The sequence below is a fragment of the Schistocerca americana genome, chromosome 1, assembly GCF_021461395.2.
Source record: "Schistocerca americana isolate TAMUIC-IGC-003095 chromosome 1, iqSchAmer2.1, whole genome shotgun sequence".
Lineage (NCBI taxonomy): Eukaryota > Metazoa > Arthropoda > Insecta > Orthoptera > Acrididae > Schistocerca > Schistocerca americana.
Genome location: NC_060119.1, coordinates 785,561,224 through 785,580,269, shown reverse-complemented (window position 1 = coordinate 785,580,269; position 19,046 = coordinate 785,561,224). Strand labels below are relative to the sequence as shown.

Here is a 19,046-nt window from a genome sequence, read left to right as displayed (position 1 = left end):
GCACTAAATGACCATTCTGCTGTTGCTGTTGTGATTGGAACTACTTGGAGAAGCTTAATGCACTTCACTACTTCACATAACATTTCTCCAACTGCAGGCTCTTCTGTAATGTACTTTCTTACATCACGCATGTTTTTTTTTAAGACCATTTGTTTTTTATTATTGATATCGGCTAACATATTCAAGTGTAAGCGCAGTCTCTCAATTTTCTAGGTCATTTTTGAAAAACTCAGTTGATTTTTCCAAATTTGTTTCATCTCTGTTTACTCAAAGCAAGCACTCTTGTTAAACTGCAATGACCTGTGTGACTCCAGTTTAAGCAAACTGATCAGTAATGCAAGGAAATAAGATTGCCATTTTTCTGACAATTACTTTAATTTTCTGCATGTTCATCGATAAAGCTTTAAATGGTCGCTCAAACAGTACAACATTTTGTATGTTGCTGGGCATAATTCTGATTTGGTATATACATTGTTTTGCATGTCGAAAGAGTTTTCAATGATTAAGTCACTAGTGAATAAAATCCTTAACGTATAAACAATGAAATGATAAACAACTATAATAACCAGATTTTTTAATTGTATCCAAATGCAGCACTTAAATACAGAGCATTTGTACAAAACTTAGTTTCGTGTCTAGTTGCACGATTTTTTTGCTTGTAAAACCCGAATGATGAAATATATTTGCAAAAGCTTCTAATAATTATCTCAAGAACATGTTTTTTTATCGGCACTTGTATCTCTTTAAACCATGTCAGCAGATGTGATTCATGTAAAACTGGATTTTATACACATTTTGTGTGCAACTTAGGACCACGGATAAAGCTTGCACAAAACAAGATGGCCATTACTTACGTGTATTTGTCTACTTTCTAACAAAATTTGAATCGATTTGCACACGTTTGAAACATTGAAATAGCACGGGTGTAAAAAGACTCGCAAAATCTGAATGAAACTAGATGTTTCAAAGCAAGTTCTCAATTTTATCGTAAGATTGCATTCTTTATTTATTTGATTCACTTCAAACCGTTTCCACGCATTCAGTTCACATGAGAGTAAATTTTAAGTTTTCATATAGTTTGACTTTAAACCATCCTTTCTCAGCAATGGATAAATTGTTTTCCCATTCCTGGCGCATAAGTGATGGCAGTGTAGTAACTACAGTGGTAGCTTGAACTAGCGACCGTAAACAACAGAAGTGCATTTGACTGATAAGTTGTGAGCATGCAGTGTTAAGTAGTGGGTGTGGGACCCTAGTGTGTGTGGTGTTGTTGTTGTGCAAATTGTAATTGTCACACATTGCAATGAAGCAACTAACTGAACATCTGTAAATTAGCAGTTCATAATGTTCTTTTGAATGTTTTGTAGAAGAGGAAAGTATGTGGGGAAGTTTATCCCTCACACCTTGCATCTCAAACAAAAATAAATGATGTTTAGATGCCTGCCACCACTTGATTGGAATAAAAAAGCAAGGAATTCTTTTCTGGAAAAAGTCATCACAGGTGACGAGACTTGATATTATCACTGCGACTCTACCACAAAACAGCAAAGCGCATAATGAGTCATCTGGTTCACAAAGACTGAAGAAAGTGCTAATATAATGTGAGAGTTAAACATCATACCAATGAAGGACTTTCCTAGCAGTTTCACATTGATGTATGAGCATTCTATGCCTTGTACTCAAATGTAAGGGGCTGTGTAGAATACCTGAAACAGTAAAATCACCATCTTAACTTTTTTGCTCTAATTTTTAATAGTCCCGTCTGGAAATGTTTTGGACTGACAGGGTACATCAAACACATCTGTTACCATTACTATGATTGAAGTCAAAACCATTAATTATTAATTTCTGTAGGATCAGATTTGACATATAGATATAAGAACGTGTTGCTTATACATTTTTCAGGAAAGTTTTGCTGAACCTGAGGAGAAAGAAAAGTTAAAGCCTACGTCATACTCAGATGGTAAGTGTAAGAAGTTTTCTTCTTTGAGAGTAGCTTGAATGTTTCAAAAAGTGGCCTGTATTTATGTCTGTATTTAATATTCCACTTAATATTAATTGAAAATTTTTATTTGCTAAAAAACTGTAACTCATATCTGTTAAATTTAAACATTTTTTACTATTCCTGTTTGGATTGCTAGTTTTATTATTGTTTCTGTTTTCATTGCTTTTTTTTTTAGGATTTATTGTATGATATTTAAACCTATCATTAGGTAACCATATGAGGGGAAAAATCCACAATTATTGCTTGCAGAAACTTGGAGAGAGTTTGGTGGGTGAGGTTTTAACTTTATAATTTTCATCTGTGATACTTAGCTTTGAAACTGGCGTAATTTGGGATTGTTCCAAACAAGATTACAAAACTGAGAAATGAGTAGTAAGTAGATTGTTGCAGCCTTGAAAACTGAATGTTTCAGTATATTCTGAAAATATTAGGTACATTATTTTTGAGTTTATTACAAGAAACAAAAATTATGAAAATTAAAAAAAATGTTATCTTCGATATTGACGAATGACTTTCCTAAATCTTAGAACTTAAAAATAAAGAGGAAATACAAAAACAAGTTATTTGGTTTTTAAAATATTTTTTACTGTGCCATAATTTATTTTCGTGTGGTAATCTCAATAACTGACACACAAAGGCCAAAGCAGCATTCCTTCCATCACCATTGCTTTCCTTTCTGATGTGCTTACCAGTACCTTTTTACTCTGACTAGGAGAACTTCGAGATAGACGTGTGTATTATATGCCATTTTATTGCAAGCCATCTGTGTTCTATAATTTCTTTCCCCTCTCAATTTGCCCAGATGTTCACTCTTATAATTGTGTTTTTAGCAAAGTGATACGCTTTGCCATTTATTTACCAGATTCTCAAATAAATGTCTAAAATACACACACTCCTCACACAAATGAATGGGGAAGAAACCCTTATAAGCGGTATAGTGGGAAGCACCCAATGCTATGCAGTTCAGTGCCAAGTATACCTCAGTCTAGATGGACGACTTGCCTTTTGAAAACTTGGGTGATGCTGAGAACTTTAACCAAACCAGTTGTTAGTGTAGTCTGAATAAAAGTTGCTAACACCATAATTCATGCATGAAATTTCAAATTATTGATCTGAGTTCTGTTCCTCTCTCTGAAGTCAGAAGGCCTGCTGCTCTACACCTGTCTGTAATTCTCCATGCTGTTTCTTGTATATCCCTAGTTACCCTATTCCATGCGATTGAGCACTTGTGATGGTTCACCTTCTTTATTTATTTCATTGTTTGTTGTCCTCGGTGTCGATGTGATATTAGCTTAAAAATGGGTTGTGGAAGTACAACACTGACTACTTTAAATAATGTAGCCAACAGGTGCACAGTTGTGTTTCACAGTAGTTTACTTTCCCTGTTAACAACTGCCCAATAATACACAGTTATATATGGCCAGTGCACTATTGTTTTAACTTTCCATAAGCCTCATTAATAGTTTGCAGGCAAATCTCCACATGCTGCTACAATAGTTTCCTGTTGAACATATATGAGCAGTGAACATCTAACCACAAAGTTCACAGTTCTTGAAGAATAGAGAGGTATGTATGCAGCTTTAACACACGGCCTAATTGTGTTACACTTATTTCATGGATGCATTGTTGTTGATCTAACCAATACAGGTTCCTTGTCTGAAACTCGGCCGTGGACTGACTGTCTTGGCACCAAAAATTGGGCCCTTATATATCCTCATGATAGGAGGTGCTGAAACTATGCATTGTTCGAAGTTAAATTTACAGAAATTACAGTTAAAACTTAACTCATTAAATTAACTGAATACATCGAAAAATCCGTTCCTTTAAAAAGTTTCTTCTGTTACAAGATTTAGGCTGAATTATTTGTTTAAATGATGAAATTAACATATATCATTATGCAAACAATACTTTTGACAAAACTCCCTTAAGAATACCATTAGATGTTCCTCCAAATGCTTATAATTAGTAGAGAATTTATATTTGTTTATATGTCAACAATAGAACGAGACAATTACTGGTTTCACCTTATAACAAAAGATACCATCTAGGAATAGTCAAAATGAATCAGAGAATAAATTACCTACATAAAACTAAGCCCAAAATTAGATCTGGTGTTATAGTCTTCAAAACTAAGGGCCAACCTTTGTCTTTTATGAAAATGCACATTATACTAATGTATGTTAATGGTAAGTAGTTAAAAGTGAAAAAATGAATTTTAAGGTGGCAGATGGCAAAACAAAAGGGGAAGTAAAAAATCCCAGCTTGCTTCGTCACACGCTAAATCACAGAAAAGGCTTTACAATTATCCACAACTGACTGACAAAATGCTTTGAGCCCTACATATGGCAAACAGATCACAAAGTTAGAGATAACTGTCATTGCGGTTATTATAGTAGCATTAAAATTACTTGTTGACTTGACATTTCATACCTTGAAACAGAGTTTTTCCATTCATAACTTTTAGTGTTATGCTTAAATTGTCCACTGTTTCCAATGTAACACAACAAAGCATCAGTGCACTTGAGTAGTGCACAGCAGCTGGCACTCTCAAAGCAAGTGTTATTTAGTAACTGGAATGCTGAGCCCTGCTTGCACTTTCTACCACTGCAACAGCTCATTCCTTGTTTCACCAAGCCTTAAACATTAGCCAACTGAGAGCCATTTTGGTAGTGCCATTGTGGCAGTTGTCATGCTTTGAAAATGGTCTGCTGACTGTGAGCCTCAAAATTATTTTAGATTTGACACAGTAATACAGGAAAATATTGTTGTTATTTTGCATTATCGTAAGTGTCAACTATAATTAAGTGGCAAAGTACACTGTGGCATGCAGATCACGGTGTGCCACATTTTATTGGACTGCACTTTATTTGCTGATCAGCAGACTGCAGTGATTTGCCGGTGGATCTGCAGTCTATTTTGTGTAATCAAACAGATGTAGTTCGCGTTTTAAAGTTTTGTGAATTGTCTCGTCTTTTTAACAAGATTTTGGGGAGATATTTTTAATGTGTCAACAGGGTGGCTGGCTCACCAAGCTTTTTGTAAGTGGTCAGCCAGTCTCATTTCCCTGTGTTGTTCTTTTAGCTCTTCTGTGTCTTGATTTCATTCTGTTTTTCTTTCTTGATTAGCTATCTTCCCTTCTCACTGGTTTTAGTGCATGTGAGAGTGCCTGTGCGATAGTGTGTGGTCATTTAGAGTGCATGCATGTACGACAATTTTAGTTCTTACCCACATTCGAGTGTTTTAATAAATCTCATGGTGCTGATAACCTTGCCATTGGGTGTTAGGCTGGGAAATATGTTCAGCTGCTCTGCAGTTTTCATTGGCCATGCTCGAAATCCACTTTCAGAAAAGGTTCAACATGTGTAAAGTAGAAGTACTCACAGCCTTAATGGTTACTGCAGCAGAAGAGATCACCTCACTTGCTTAGAATACCTAAATGCCGTTCACACAGTGCGGTACATGTATCCAACAGATGTGCCAGTCCTAGGTTACCTAGTCTACCTAAAAGTATTTGGATGAAGGTGTCCTTTTACTTTTTCAGTCAAGTCACATGCAAATGTAGTGGAATCTCATTATTATGACCCCATTTAGCACAGCGGGCAGGCTGTATCATGGGAAGTCGGAGAAAATGCAGGAATTTTTTTTGAATTCCAGGGTTTTTCCAGTTTCTTTAGTTTACAGTTAATGTTTTGTAATTTTGACTGGTAAGAACTGATACACTAGCAAAGAATTTTACTTTGGCCCGCCGCTGAAGAATACTGCAGCAATAAAACATAAATGAGAGAAGAACGCCAAAATAAAGCTTTAGTTGCTAAAAATTTGCACAATTTACAACAAAACACTGTGCACATGCAAGCATCTGCTGATAGCAAAATGTATCAAAGGCTTTAGGACGAAAACTATGCAAGACTGTATAACGACAGACTGCTGTTGATGAGTGTGGCACCACAACTAATTAAATTTCTAACAGGTGGAATGGTGGTTTGAGAAGTGCTTCATTGAAAGTAAATTTCCTTTTACGCAAGTTGAAGGTGTTAAGTGTGAGAATGTCTGATGATGAATTTATCTGACAGTGGCTGACTCTTTCAGAACTAATATTTTGAGGATCAGCCATTTATGCCATTATTTAAAATTTTACAGCACATTTGTGTTTATATATCTTAAAGGATAACACGCCAGAAAAGACCAGTATTATATGTGAAAGCTTAGCTTTCCTTGTAGCTATGCTGCATGTATATTAATTAAAACAATTAACTTTTCCTATATGTGTGTGTTTGTGCTACTTAAGTCATGTTACTATTGGCTGACTACATTTTGTGTTTTCTCCTCTGAATATGTGCTGTCATTTGCTGGCAAGATCACATGACATGAACTATGATTGACTGACAAAAGCACATCACACTCTCCATTTTAGTCCTTCAGAAACCAGAAGCTGTATTTGGTGGAATTCATATTTATATATTCGTAATACGAAAATATGCCACGTACATGTTGCTGCGCATCAAAGATCTTTCCAAAACACATTGTGTTTTCTGCTAGATTTTGTTGCCTTAAGTGCCGGGAAGTTCTATACCGATGTATAAAACCTATATCATTCAAAGGATTGATAAGTTTTACAGTTCCGAGGGAAATTATGTTGTCACATAACTTGGAAAAAATCTACTTTCATCCAGGGTATAGTGTATTTTCACCCAAGAAAAAGATATTTTTAACTGGGAAATCTGGGATGCCCCACATTCAAATCAGTGATAGTCTGTCACTCAGTAAACCACCATTAGCCGTAGGTGGCTCTGTGGAGGTGAGAGTATGTTCATGGTCATCACGTGCAGTAGCTTACACATGTGAAAACACTGTCTCTGTGATGTTGGAGAACCACCTTAGGCACTTCCGATCTCAGAAGCCTGAGTTTCTGTGTGATCTCTAATTTGCTTGCATCTTGCGCAAATTATCTACCTGTGTTCAAAGTCTATTCTGACGTTCTGCTATGTTCACTGCACTCCTTTAACAGACTGCTCAGGTATCATGCCTACACTATCGCCATATCTCACATCTAGCCGCAACATTTATGTGTCATATATGACACAAAGACAAATAGAACAATCCTTGCCATGACTTTTAACCACTGTTTACATTTGGTTCAGCTTATTATTTATTTCTTTATTTATCGTATGATGATGCAGAGCTTGACTTAAGTGCATAATTTTAAGAGTATACAGTGTAAGAAATGACAAGCAAAATACAGGTACAGAATCAAATGTCCAAAGTATTATACTAAATTATGTACACATTACACAAGTTCTTAGATTTCTAAGTCCAATCTGTTGATCCAGTTGAGCCCTTCAGGTGATGCATGGTGGATGTCATTTATTGGTCCCCTGAAGGCTCGTTTCGGGCATTCACCAACAATGTGATTTATTGTTTGCAGGGCAGCTCCACAGTCACAATCTGGAGATGTTGCCCAGCCCCATTTGTGCTTTAGATATCCGCAGTTCCCTTGTCCTGTTCGGATGCGGTTGATAGTTCTCCACTGACGTCTGGGGAGTGTGAAACCTGGAACTCGCATGGAAGGCTTTTCAACCAGGTGACCGTTGAACACTGACAATTATTCCTATTGACTTCTCCATACTTCGTTGATGTTAAAGTCGGAGGCTTCAAGATGATGTGCAGTTCGCCAAGGTGGTTTTCTTGACTTCAGATGCTGATGTTCTGCTATTATCGCTGTGTACGGGTAGCTGAGGGTTCTTCTGAATGTTTCTCCAGATCTTCAGGAGAGCATCTGATCTTCGTAGAGCTAGAGGTTGGATGTTACTTAAAACTGGTAGCCATGCAGTTTGAGTGCTACATATGCAGCATTGTCTGGTTGAGTTGCACATCTGTCTTGCTACAGTGAGCACTGTTCATCCATGTCGGGCAACAGTATTCAGTGACAGAGTATGATAGTGCCAACGCAGTTGATCTTAGGGTTTGAGCTCTGCAACCTCAGGAGGTACCAGCAAGCTTCTGAATGATATTATTACGGGTCTTCAATTTTTTGGACACGTTGGAGAGACGACGTCGGAAAGTTAGGGACCTATCAAGTGTCATTTCGAGGTACTTTGGAACTTTGGAGTGCTGCGGTACTGTAAGGTTTGTCCTTGGAGTTTAACTTCTGGTTTATAGTCAGAGTGTGTGTTCCGTATGTGGAATGCTGAAGTAACAGTTTCCTGAGGATTTAGGCGGAGGCACCATTTCCTGAAGTGTGTGTCCAGGATTTCCACGTCGGCAGTGAATGTGCTTTCAGCAGTGGTGAAACTGGAGCTCCGGGTTGCCAACCAGATTTCATCAGCATATATGAATTTCCTTGAGGTTGTGGCTGGCAGGTCATAAAGGTACAAGTTGAAAAGGAGAGGGGCCAGTACAGATCCTTGAGGTAGTCCGTCACTTAATTTGAAGACTTTGCTTCTGTTGTTATCAGAGTAAATCTCGAAAAGTCTGTTGCGTAGCAACTTGCTAAGTAGGTTTGTGAGTTTCCAACACTGAATGATCTTCACAAATTTTAAGAGAAGGCCTTCTCGCCATACGGTGTCGTAGGCAGCGGATAGATCCAAGGAAGCAGCTATGCTTATGCCTGTCTCCTCATATCCATTTTCAATACGGGTTGTTAATGCAAACACTTGGTCATTACAGCTTCTACCAGGCCTGAATCCAGCTTGTTCTATGGGTATTTGTTTATTAATTGTTTCATAGATCCAGTTGTAGATGAGTTGTTCAAGTAGTTTGTAAGTAACACTTAACAGGGCTATTGGGCAGTAACTTCCTACTTTCATTGGGTCTTTGTTCAGTTTAAGGATTGCTATTAGCTTGGTTTTCTTGAATAATGGTGGGAGATTTCCAGTGGAGAGAATGTTTGAGAAGAAGTTAGAAAGCCATATGATAGGTGCTGGTCCACAGTGTGTTAGAAATTAAGGGTACATCCCATCGAATCCAGCTGCCTTCCCAACTTTCATGTTTCTGATGGCGTCTCTTACTTCCTCTTCATCGAATGGATTGGAAAATTTAGAGGAATTTGGGGCTGCTCTTTTCTTGGCGTTGAGCTGGGTTTTGATTTCCCTTCTTGTGTGCTTATCAGGGTGTATCCGACCCGGGAGAAAACCGGGAATTTTTCGTTGTTTTAGTTTTCAGTTAAATTTTTGTAACTTTGACTGGTAAGAATCGATACTGTAACAAAGGATATTGCTGTATCCCGCTACTGCAGAAAAATAATGCAACAATAAAATGTGAACAAGGAGGGGGAAAAAAAAAACATAAGCTGCAAAGGAAATGTGCAATATACAAAAACAAAATGCAGTGCTCATACAAGCGTTTGCCAACAGCAAAATGTGTCAAAGGCTTTAGGAAGACTATGCAATGCTTCATAACAACAAATTGCCTCCGATGAGCATGATGTCACAACTGTTTACATTAGATTCGCCAAATTCATATTCTTAAAGAGAAAAAAAACCATTTCACAAAGTACCTAGCATCCAGTGGATGTTGGTCTATTGAGTACTCATATGATTTTGATGCACGTCCCTGTTGGTTTTTGAACACACTCTTGATTTCTGAATGAATCGTAAGCCCCACACGGTAGCCGTGCGGTCTGAGGCAACTTGTCACGGTTCGCGCGGCTCCTCCCGTCAGAGGTTCGAATCCTCCCTCAGGCATAGGGTGTATGTGCTGTCCTTAGCATAAGTTAGTTTAAGTTATATTAAGTAGTGTAAGCCAAGTGACCGATGACGTCAGCAGTTTGGTCCGACAGTAAAAAGAAGAAGAAGAAGAAGAAGAATCGTAAGTTGATTTTTGAATGCGTGCATAGTGTACATTATGTCTCTGTCAGGGGAATCCTCGTCGCATCTAGAAATAAAGTTTCCTGCAGGCAATAGGGGACCTGGCTATACAAGCTGAGCGGAGTAAAGCCGAATGAGTGAACGCAAATCACACTCTGATTATGTTGTTGTTTGGGTTTGCGAACGATGAGCGTTGTTTGAATTACTAGGGAAATCCATAGATTCAGACTACCAGAGTGGAAGTAATCGATTAACAAGAATGACAGGTAAGAAAGGTTACATATTATCTTTTCGGTGTATCCAGGAAAATGAAATTTTGTCAGAAAATTTTTAGCCAGATCGCTACACTAGTAAGAGTCAGTTGTACAGTCCTCGTCCAGCAACCGCTTAAGTTCTATTCTGGAAGTACTGCGGAAAATGGTTTGTACGAACATAACAATGCCTAACCGGAGAATAATCAGGGATAACTAAACCGGTGATTCTGGCAGGGTTAGTGAAGTTAACCAGCGAATAAGTTTTGACAAAGGCAGAAATAGTTCCAGAATTAATCATGACAAGATTGTTTGTTAGAACGAGGAAGGAGAAGAAACAGGGATCACACAAATTAGGGAAGAATATGAGGATTCCAAATTTATATAAAAATCTCGTACTACTACTTTTCGATCTCACGCTCGAGAAACTGGAGCATATGAACGAAATGTGAAACTATTTTCTAACATAAAGCTTTTTGCTTTTAGTAGGCCTAATAGGCATTTTATGTTGGTCTTCTGAATTATATTCTGTCGTGTTATAAAAATGACAATTTGTGCGAAAACAGTCTCGTTTATTTGGTGTGTGTTACAATTTCTGTAGTGTTAGAAAGGCCTATTTTGTTTTTATCTAGCAGGCAGTGACAAAATAGACGTAATGAGATCGAGAAACCACACCAGTCTTGGGTACTATTTGTATTAACAGCTTACGCAGTATTAGACAACGATATTTTGATTTTTCATGTAGCAAAACGTTCGACGAACTTTGATGAGGTAATAGATTCTTTCGCAGAAAGGAAAGTGCGCCATGTAAAACTGTAGCAAGATTAGAGAGAAAACAATGCTAGGAGCTAAGCATTGAAGTAATGTTTACTGTATTGCTTGTCTTGTCTTCATTGGTTTTATGTATCCTATATTTAATTTGATGTCACCCAAAACAGAAAGTTATTAGATAACAAGCAATAAAGAGTGCAAATTTTCTGAAAAGTTCTTGTTCTCCCATTTACAAATAATCCCATCTAGTATTAATTGCGAGTGGGTGTGGTTATTTTTTTTAAAAAGAGGGACAGGATGTGAAACTGGGCGACTGGGAGCAGGAGAAGCATCACAGGACATTTTAATTTCCACTGTCCTGAATATAGTTTGATGGCATCCAATACAAAATATACACGTTTCAATTCCACGGTGTGAAATACAGTGACGTGTGATAGAAGAATACTGTGTGAAGAGGGGTAGCACTGCACTCTGGCACACTTAAGACCAAATAACATGTCTTACATTTCCATGAAAATATATGTTATATGTATCAGACCCTTCAGAAAGATGTGCCCTACAAAATAAACATGTTTTTGAAAATTCGATTTTTTAAAAATTTTTGACATATCTTAAATGCTGGAGGGATGGGGGCTGGGAGGGGGCAGGGGGCGCCACTATCTTAGTATTGTCCTGGTTTGGAAATGTCGTAGATCCGAGGCTGATGCGCAGAGCAGTCTGAGTTAGAGTGGGGAAGTGTGTAGTCTCCACGTGACCCGTTTTTACATTTAGTGATTTTACTGTTTCCTCTTCATTTACTGCACTCACGTCAAATGATAACAAAATGGATTTCTGTGGCCGGGAGCTATCGAGTTAATTAAAATACATTCATATAATTATGGAAGGCTAATATACGTTATTAGTTTCAGATTTTATTTTATTTTCACTTTTCTGACAGCCATGCATTAAACGCCTTGTAGAACAATTAAGTTATTTTTGTTGGTTTGCTAAAGAAATTTGGTTTTTATTAATCTTTTACGCTGAGGCAGTCAATGTGTTTGAAACAAAGTGTTTGGTTCCACACTGTTGGCTAATTTCAACTGCTTGCTGCATTTCAAATGCATGTTTTCATCTTCTAGCACGTGTGGCATTATGCCATAATAAAGAATCAAAAGTGAGTTAATATAGTACTGGTACTCTTTAATCTTTAAGTATTGGTACTCTTTAATCTTTAAGTATTGAGTGACATATCTGGGTATGGGTGCTGCGAAGCTGAGTTGTGAAGCACAGATCAGGTGTATATCCTCTGTTCCAACGTCCTGAATGAAAGGTAGGTGGATCCTTGGTATCAAAAACTACTTCCAAGTTTACGGTTTCCATCCATTCACAAAGAGCTTCACCATTACTGTCATTTTCACAATATTCCCATAGATTATGATGGCTGTTGAAGTTGCCCAGGAACAGAGATGGATGCTGCTGAGATGGTAGATGAGAAGTAGGCCAGTTTACTCTGGGAGGCTTGTCAACATTGACTATTGTTACACTATAAATATTTGCTGAAATTGTGAAAATATCGTTTTTGCTGCTCACTGAAACTACCTGATAATTTTTCATATTATGCTTGACGTAAAGTGCAAGACCGTATTTTAGATGGCTATTTGAGGCTATTAGTTTATATCCTGGTATTTCCTCTCTGCTCCTTATCTGTTGATCGTCTGCTGTGTCTGTTTCTTGGAGTGCAATGACGTTGACTGCATGGTTTTTCGATAGTTTGGATAGATAGTCACGTTTCGACCTGCTTATTCCTTCGATGTTAAGTTGGCATATACGAATAGATGGTCCAATTATACGAACTTGTGTGTCCTGAGAAGGACTTTTTGGTTGTTTCTCTGCCTTCTATGACTGGGAGGCCTTTTTGGGCAGTTCAGTCTCATCCTGTTGTTACTCATTTAGCACCACCCAGGAGGCACATGTGACTTAGGATATGTCATGGACGTGAGTAACCTTACCCAAAATCTGGGTTAGTGAGCAGCTCATCCATAGTTGTACCTCATGTAGCAATCTCTTATGGGTACTACCTGCTGCACAGCTTGAATGGCTGCATTGGACACTGGAACCTATCCTGGAGAGTTCCAGTCGTTACATGTGCCTTGTGTATCCAAAAATATATTAAAATCCAGATGCAATAATAAAAATGATGATAGTGATGATGATTGATAGATAAATTGCTATTCACCACACAGAGGTGGTGTTGCGCTATAGACAGGCACATTGAAAAAATTCTGGTAAATATTATACGTTTCAGATGTAGAAAACATATGCTCGCATGTGCCCCTGCCCCCCCCCCCCCCCCTCCCCCCACGTGCACACACGCACGTGCGCGCTCGTGGCCACTGTCATCTCTGGGCACGAGGCCTGACTCTTAGCACCCAGATACGATAGAGACTCTGTGTGTGTGTGTGTGTGTGTGTGTGTGTGTGTGTGTGTGGGGGGGGGGGGGGGGGGGGCTGTTTTTTGGTCAACACTACCTCTTTGTAGTGAACAGCTATTTATCCATTTTAGATTATATTTCATCTGTTTGGCTTCAGTTAAACGTGTACTTCATGTCTACTTCATAGTTTTTTCAAAGAGTGATGATTCATGGTTGTATGTTCTTCACATCAACTAACATTGTAAAGTTTCACACCACACAAGTAGCCCTCAGAGTTGTTCAGATACCCGTAGCCACCTTGCGTATGATGTAATTGTGATTAGGAACTTTGTATGAGAAGGGTTAACATCGAGGTAGTATAATATGCAGCTCTTGTAGTTAGTTGGCACAATTAGATTTTGCAGTGTAAAAATGAAAAATATTTTCACTGTAAGATTAACATTATAAAAAATCATTCTTTATGCAGTGTCATCACAGTAAATATCTTTCAGAAATGACTTTTGCAATTAGAGAATTTTTGAAATTGTGTCCTATATATGTTCAATAAGCACAAAATATACCAACGATGAAATTTCCATTCAATTCCATGGCACCTCTTGATGTTCCTTCTTGATGCATGTGAAACTGGCAGCAAATAATGTATATTGGTGTGTGTTGCTACTGTCTTATGTGTAGCCTTTTCAAAAAGTCTTTATACTGATAATAATGAAATTGATCTATAAGTGCATACATTATACAGGGTGATTCAAAAAGAATACCACAACTTTAGGAATTTAAAACTCTGCAACGACAAAAGGCAGAGCTAAGCACTATCTGTCGGCGAATTAAGGGAGCTATAAAGTTTCATTTAGTTGTACATTTTTTCGCTTGAGGCGCTGTTGACTAGGCGAAACAGATGAATCTTTCGTTTCAAAGATTGTGTTTAGTGATGAAGCAACTTTCCACACTAACGGGAAAGTCAACCGTCACAATGTCTGTATATGGGGCACTGAGAATCTGCGGGAAACAACTCAGTATGAACGTGACTCGCCTAAGGTGAACGTTTTCTGTGCCATTTCAGCCAATAAAGTTTTTGGTCTCTTTTTCTTCGAATGTGCTACTTTAACTGGACTACAGTATCTGGAGATGTTAGAGAATTGGCTGTTCCCTCAGCTCGAACAAGAAGCACAATAATTCGTATTTCAGCAGGATGGAGCGCCACCACATTGGCACTTATCTGTCCGTAACTACCTGAACGTCAACTACCTGAGGCGATGGATCGGCCGCCAGGCAGCCCGTGACAGAGCACTTCATCACTGGCCTCCAAGAAGCCCTGATCTTACCCCCTGCGATTTTTTCTTATGGGGGTATTTCAAGGATATGGTGTTTTGGCCACCTCTCCCAGCCACCATTGATGATTTGAAACGAGAAATAACAGCAGCTATCCAAACTGTTACGCCTGATATGCTACAGAGAATGTGGAACGAGTTGGAGTATCGGGTTGGTATTGCTCGAGTGTCTGGAGGGGGCCATATTGAACATCTCTGAACTTGTTTTTGAGTGAAAAAAAAAACTTTTTAAATACTCTTTGTAATGATGTAGAACAGAAGGTTATATTATGTTTCTTTCATTAAATACACATTTTTAATGTTGTGGTATTCTTTTTGAATCACCCTGTATATTTCTGTATTTATGTAGTTTACTAACCTGTATTTTAATCTATCTGGAAGCTGAACGTACTTGAAAGACACACACATAAATGACTTTATTAAAATTTAATTGTAAATTTCCTTGTTCCTCATAAGTATATTTGGTAATTTATCAAACCATGTAGGGATTTAGTATTCTGTGGTTTAATAATTAATTCAATTTCCTCCTTCCTTATTTGCTATAGTTGTATGATAAGTGTCTGTGCCAAGAATGAAAATTTATCCTGTACGACAAATAATTGCCTTAGAACACGGGCCTATTTTACACTCTTGTCCGTGCCAATAAAATCGTAATTTTACTAACTTGATACTCACAGGAAGCAGTACTTAAATGTTTTGTACAACTATGGTGAATCATAATGTTATCTACACAGAAGTAATTTAATACAGAGCCAACTGAAACAGGTGTTAATGTGATTATTGCCAAGACACATTGAAATTCAGAGAATTAAAATTGCGCAGCTTCTAGAGAGATTTATGTGGGACACACTGTAGCTCACTGTGTTGTTATTTTTTCATAATTTTATTGAAAACAAAAATAATGTAAGGAAAAGATAGATTGCTACTTACCATAAAGATGACACATTAAGTTGCAGATAAGGACAACTAAAAGACACACATTAGCATCAGCCACAGCTTTCTCCAGAAAAAACGTGCGCGCGCGCGCCCACACACACACACACACACACACACACACACACACACACACACACACACACACACACTTATTCACACAAAGCAGCACATCTCACTTGCACATGACCACCATGACTGGCAGCTTGGACCAGCATGGGCATTCAGATCCATGCTGCTGGAGATGGCAGTCATGAGTGTGTGAGATGTGCTTGCTTATCTGAATAAATGTGTTGTGTTTCTCTTTCTGACAAGGGCTGTGGCCAGAAGCTAAGATGGAAGGGTCTTTTAGTTGTGCTTGTCTGCCACTTAATGTGTTATCTTTATGGTAAGTAACATTCTGTCTTTTCCTTACATTGTAAATATTCCAGACTGGAAATTCCATTGTTGAAAATATAATATAAAAACTGCTATATAACTTAATGCATGTTATTCCTACTTTTCATAAGACATGCTCCCCGGGTACTGATGTTGGGATACAAATCTTGTCAGAATCACCTGAGGAAGTGTTGGGCACAGCAGTTATCTAGTTTCCCACAAGTTTAGGGATGCTTCTAGACAAATATGCCTTAGATCAATATTTGTCTATTTTCACAGTCATCACAGATACCAGGTCGTGATTTCCTTCAAATTGAGTGATGGTATCATTGAACTACTCGTAAAGTGAAGATTTCCTACCAGTTATGGCAATAATTGGTTGGTGATTGGTTTTCTTTTAAATTTTTTGTATTTCAACAAGTTCGCTTAACCAAAAACAACTCTTTTCGAAAAACGAGCAACAGTGGCTGCTCTTTTGACAAAACTGTATTGACTTCTGTGTTGCTTGTTGCAACAAAAAGATCAAAAGAATGTGCAAAAAATTGAACACACATTTGGAAGGTTGAAAAACATGTCAGTTGATTTCATGTGTGAAACATTGCTCATTATTATGGCGGTGACTTTAAACTTACATTTGGTGATAATAGCCTCATGCTGTGAGTGCATAGGAACTACTATTATTTATAGTTGTTCACCTATTGTTTCCTTTACAGTAGTCAAATAGTTTTTAATTTTACCAAATAATTGGTTATTAGAGACTTCGATAATGTTTTACAAATTTGTAAACTACAGTTTGGGCTAATATGTTTTAGTTTTATTAAAATGTTGTTTATATAATGTCATGCAAGTAGAATCGCATCTTAAGTTATTTGTGTAATCAATCGCTTATCAGCGGAACATTTCCAGACTGGCTAAAATATGCCAAAAGTAAGCCCGTTTACCAGAAAGGGGATAAAGAGATACCACAAACTATTGACCAATTTCATTTTTGCCAGCTTTCTCAAAAATATTTGAAAAGGCTGTGTTAAAGTATTTCCTTAAGCATCTGACTCCAAATAATATATTGTCCAAGTCACAGTTTGGCTTTCTTAAGGGTTCTGATATAGAGAAAGCTATTTACACTTACAGTGAGAGTGTACTTAATTCATTAGATAAGAATATTATGGTGTCACCAGCAATGCTGCGAAATGTTTTGAATCTTATCTAATAAACAGCAAACAAAGGGTGTCACTGCAAAATACCTGTGCAGTAAGCAGTCAGTCTTCATCTGATTGTGAATTAATTGCATGTGGTGTTCTTCAAGATTCCATCTTGGGTCCTATGCTTTTTCTTATGTACATTAATGACCTCTCGTCTGTTACATTGCCAGATGCTAAGTTTGTTTTGTTTGCAGGTGATACGAACATTGCAATAAGTAGCAAGTCAAGTACAGATTCAGAAATAGCTGCTAATCAAATTTTCACTGACATTAGTAAATGGTTAAAGATAATTCACTGTCATTAAATTTTGAGAAGACACACTATATGCAGTTCAGAACCTGTAAGAGATGTCCTTCCAGCATGTGTATAACATGTGAAGACATGCACAGCAAAGAGGTTGACAGTGTTATAAATTTCATTACCTACTTCCAACCAATAGCTTAATACATAGTATCAATACTAGGAATAAGAAAAACCTACGTAAAGATCTAAAATCACTTAGCTTGGTCCAAAAAGGAGTCCAATATTCAGGAACACACATTTTCAATAAATTGCCAGCAAGCATTAAAAACTTGGTTTCAGATAAAGCACAGTTTAAATAGGGCTTGAAAGACTTTGTGATAGGCAACACCTTCTACTCTATAGATGAATATCTTAACAGGGACTGTTAGACCAGCTTAAGTAAAACTGTCTATTAGATGTCAGTTTTGGCAGCACTCAGTCACAACAGTCAAGATTAGGTATTTTGTGTGTGGTACATTTAGTAACAGTGCATATCAATCTTTCCTTCTGACAGTGTATTAATTCTGTAAATATTAGCAGATCCAGTTCACTGTAATGTCTTCACTTATTTTTCAAATGACCAGGGCAGTAGGTATTATATTCAAATGTTTTGTGTTTTCTATGTTACACTTTCTGACATGGTCCACACCCACAAGAATCATCTCATTTTTTGGGTCTATGGAACGAAAACTGAATCTAATCTAATCCATAATATTATTTAGTGTGGTTGGCTTCATAACATTGACAGATTTACGTATGGGTCGGTGCATACAAAAATTGCTTGGGTGCGTGTGTCACAAAAGAAAATATCTTGGTTAGCTTCCTGACCTACAAGAAATTATCTGCTGGGAGTAATGGCATTTTCCTTTTTTTATCCTGTACAGTAAAATATTATACGTCACTTGAAGCTCTTCTACATGAGCACGTTCACATCTGCAGCATTGAAAATTATGTGAAAAAATTAAAACATCTTTTAAACAGTGAAACTTAAAATGAGAATTAATGAACAGACAGTGTATTCTATAACCTATACATCCATATGTAAAATTTAATAATGTAATGTAAATACCGCCGTTATAATAAACAATATCCAGGTTGAGCCAAACTCAAATTGATAGCATTGATTAAGAAGGGATTAGATTTAAATGCGACTGTTATCAGCAAAGAAAAGCAAAAGAGCAGAGAGTGGGAGGACTCCTGTGTCACTTAGCAATCAGCTCCATTCAGAGTTGAGAGTGGTTGGGCACCAGTGAGTGGCTACCGGGAGCCAACTCGCCAGCAGTTCTATCTGTGCTGAGTCTAGTGTGATAGTGGAGCAGTGAGCTAACTCGCCAACTCTCAGAAGTCAGTTACTTGCAGCTTGCTTGCTTCCAGTTGAGTGGCCGAGTGCACCCAGTCTTCAAAGCTTTCTGTCTTCACAGTGAAGAGCTGGCTCGTAGTTCCTAGCAAGTCCCCCCCCCCCCCCCCCCCCCCCAAAAAAAAAAAAAAAAAAAAAATCAAGAATGAAAATACAAATTGAGAAAGTGTTTCACATTTTAATGCAGTGCTCTAAAGAAATAAATTTTTTGTGCTTTCTGTTCTTTTCATCCTGGACAAAAGCTGCTCATAAACAACATACATATATGTTGTCTGTAGTGTATTTTTCTGCGGATTGGGAGAAGTTGCATACTGTAATGGTCTTTGA

At 37.6% G+C, this 19,046-nt stretch overlaps 1 protein-coding gene across 3 annotated transcripts in view; it reads left to right on the top strand.

Moving 5' to 3' along the window:
• The window catches only part of LOC124612330 (longitudinals lacking protein, isoforms H/M/V), a 152,834-nt gene that overhangs the window by 97,037 nt on the left and 36,751 nt on the right, over positions 1-19,046 (top strand). For all 3 annotated transcript variants that reach the window (XM_047140473.1, XM_047140481.1, XM_047140490.1), the window contains one exon: positions 1,906-1,963. In XM_047140473.1, coding sequence (XP_046996429.1) covers positions 1,906-1,963 — 58 coding nt within the window. The remainder of the gene's footprint in view (positions 1-1,905; positions 1,964-19,046) is intronic.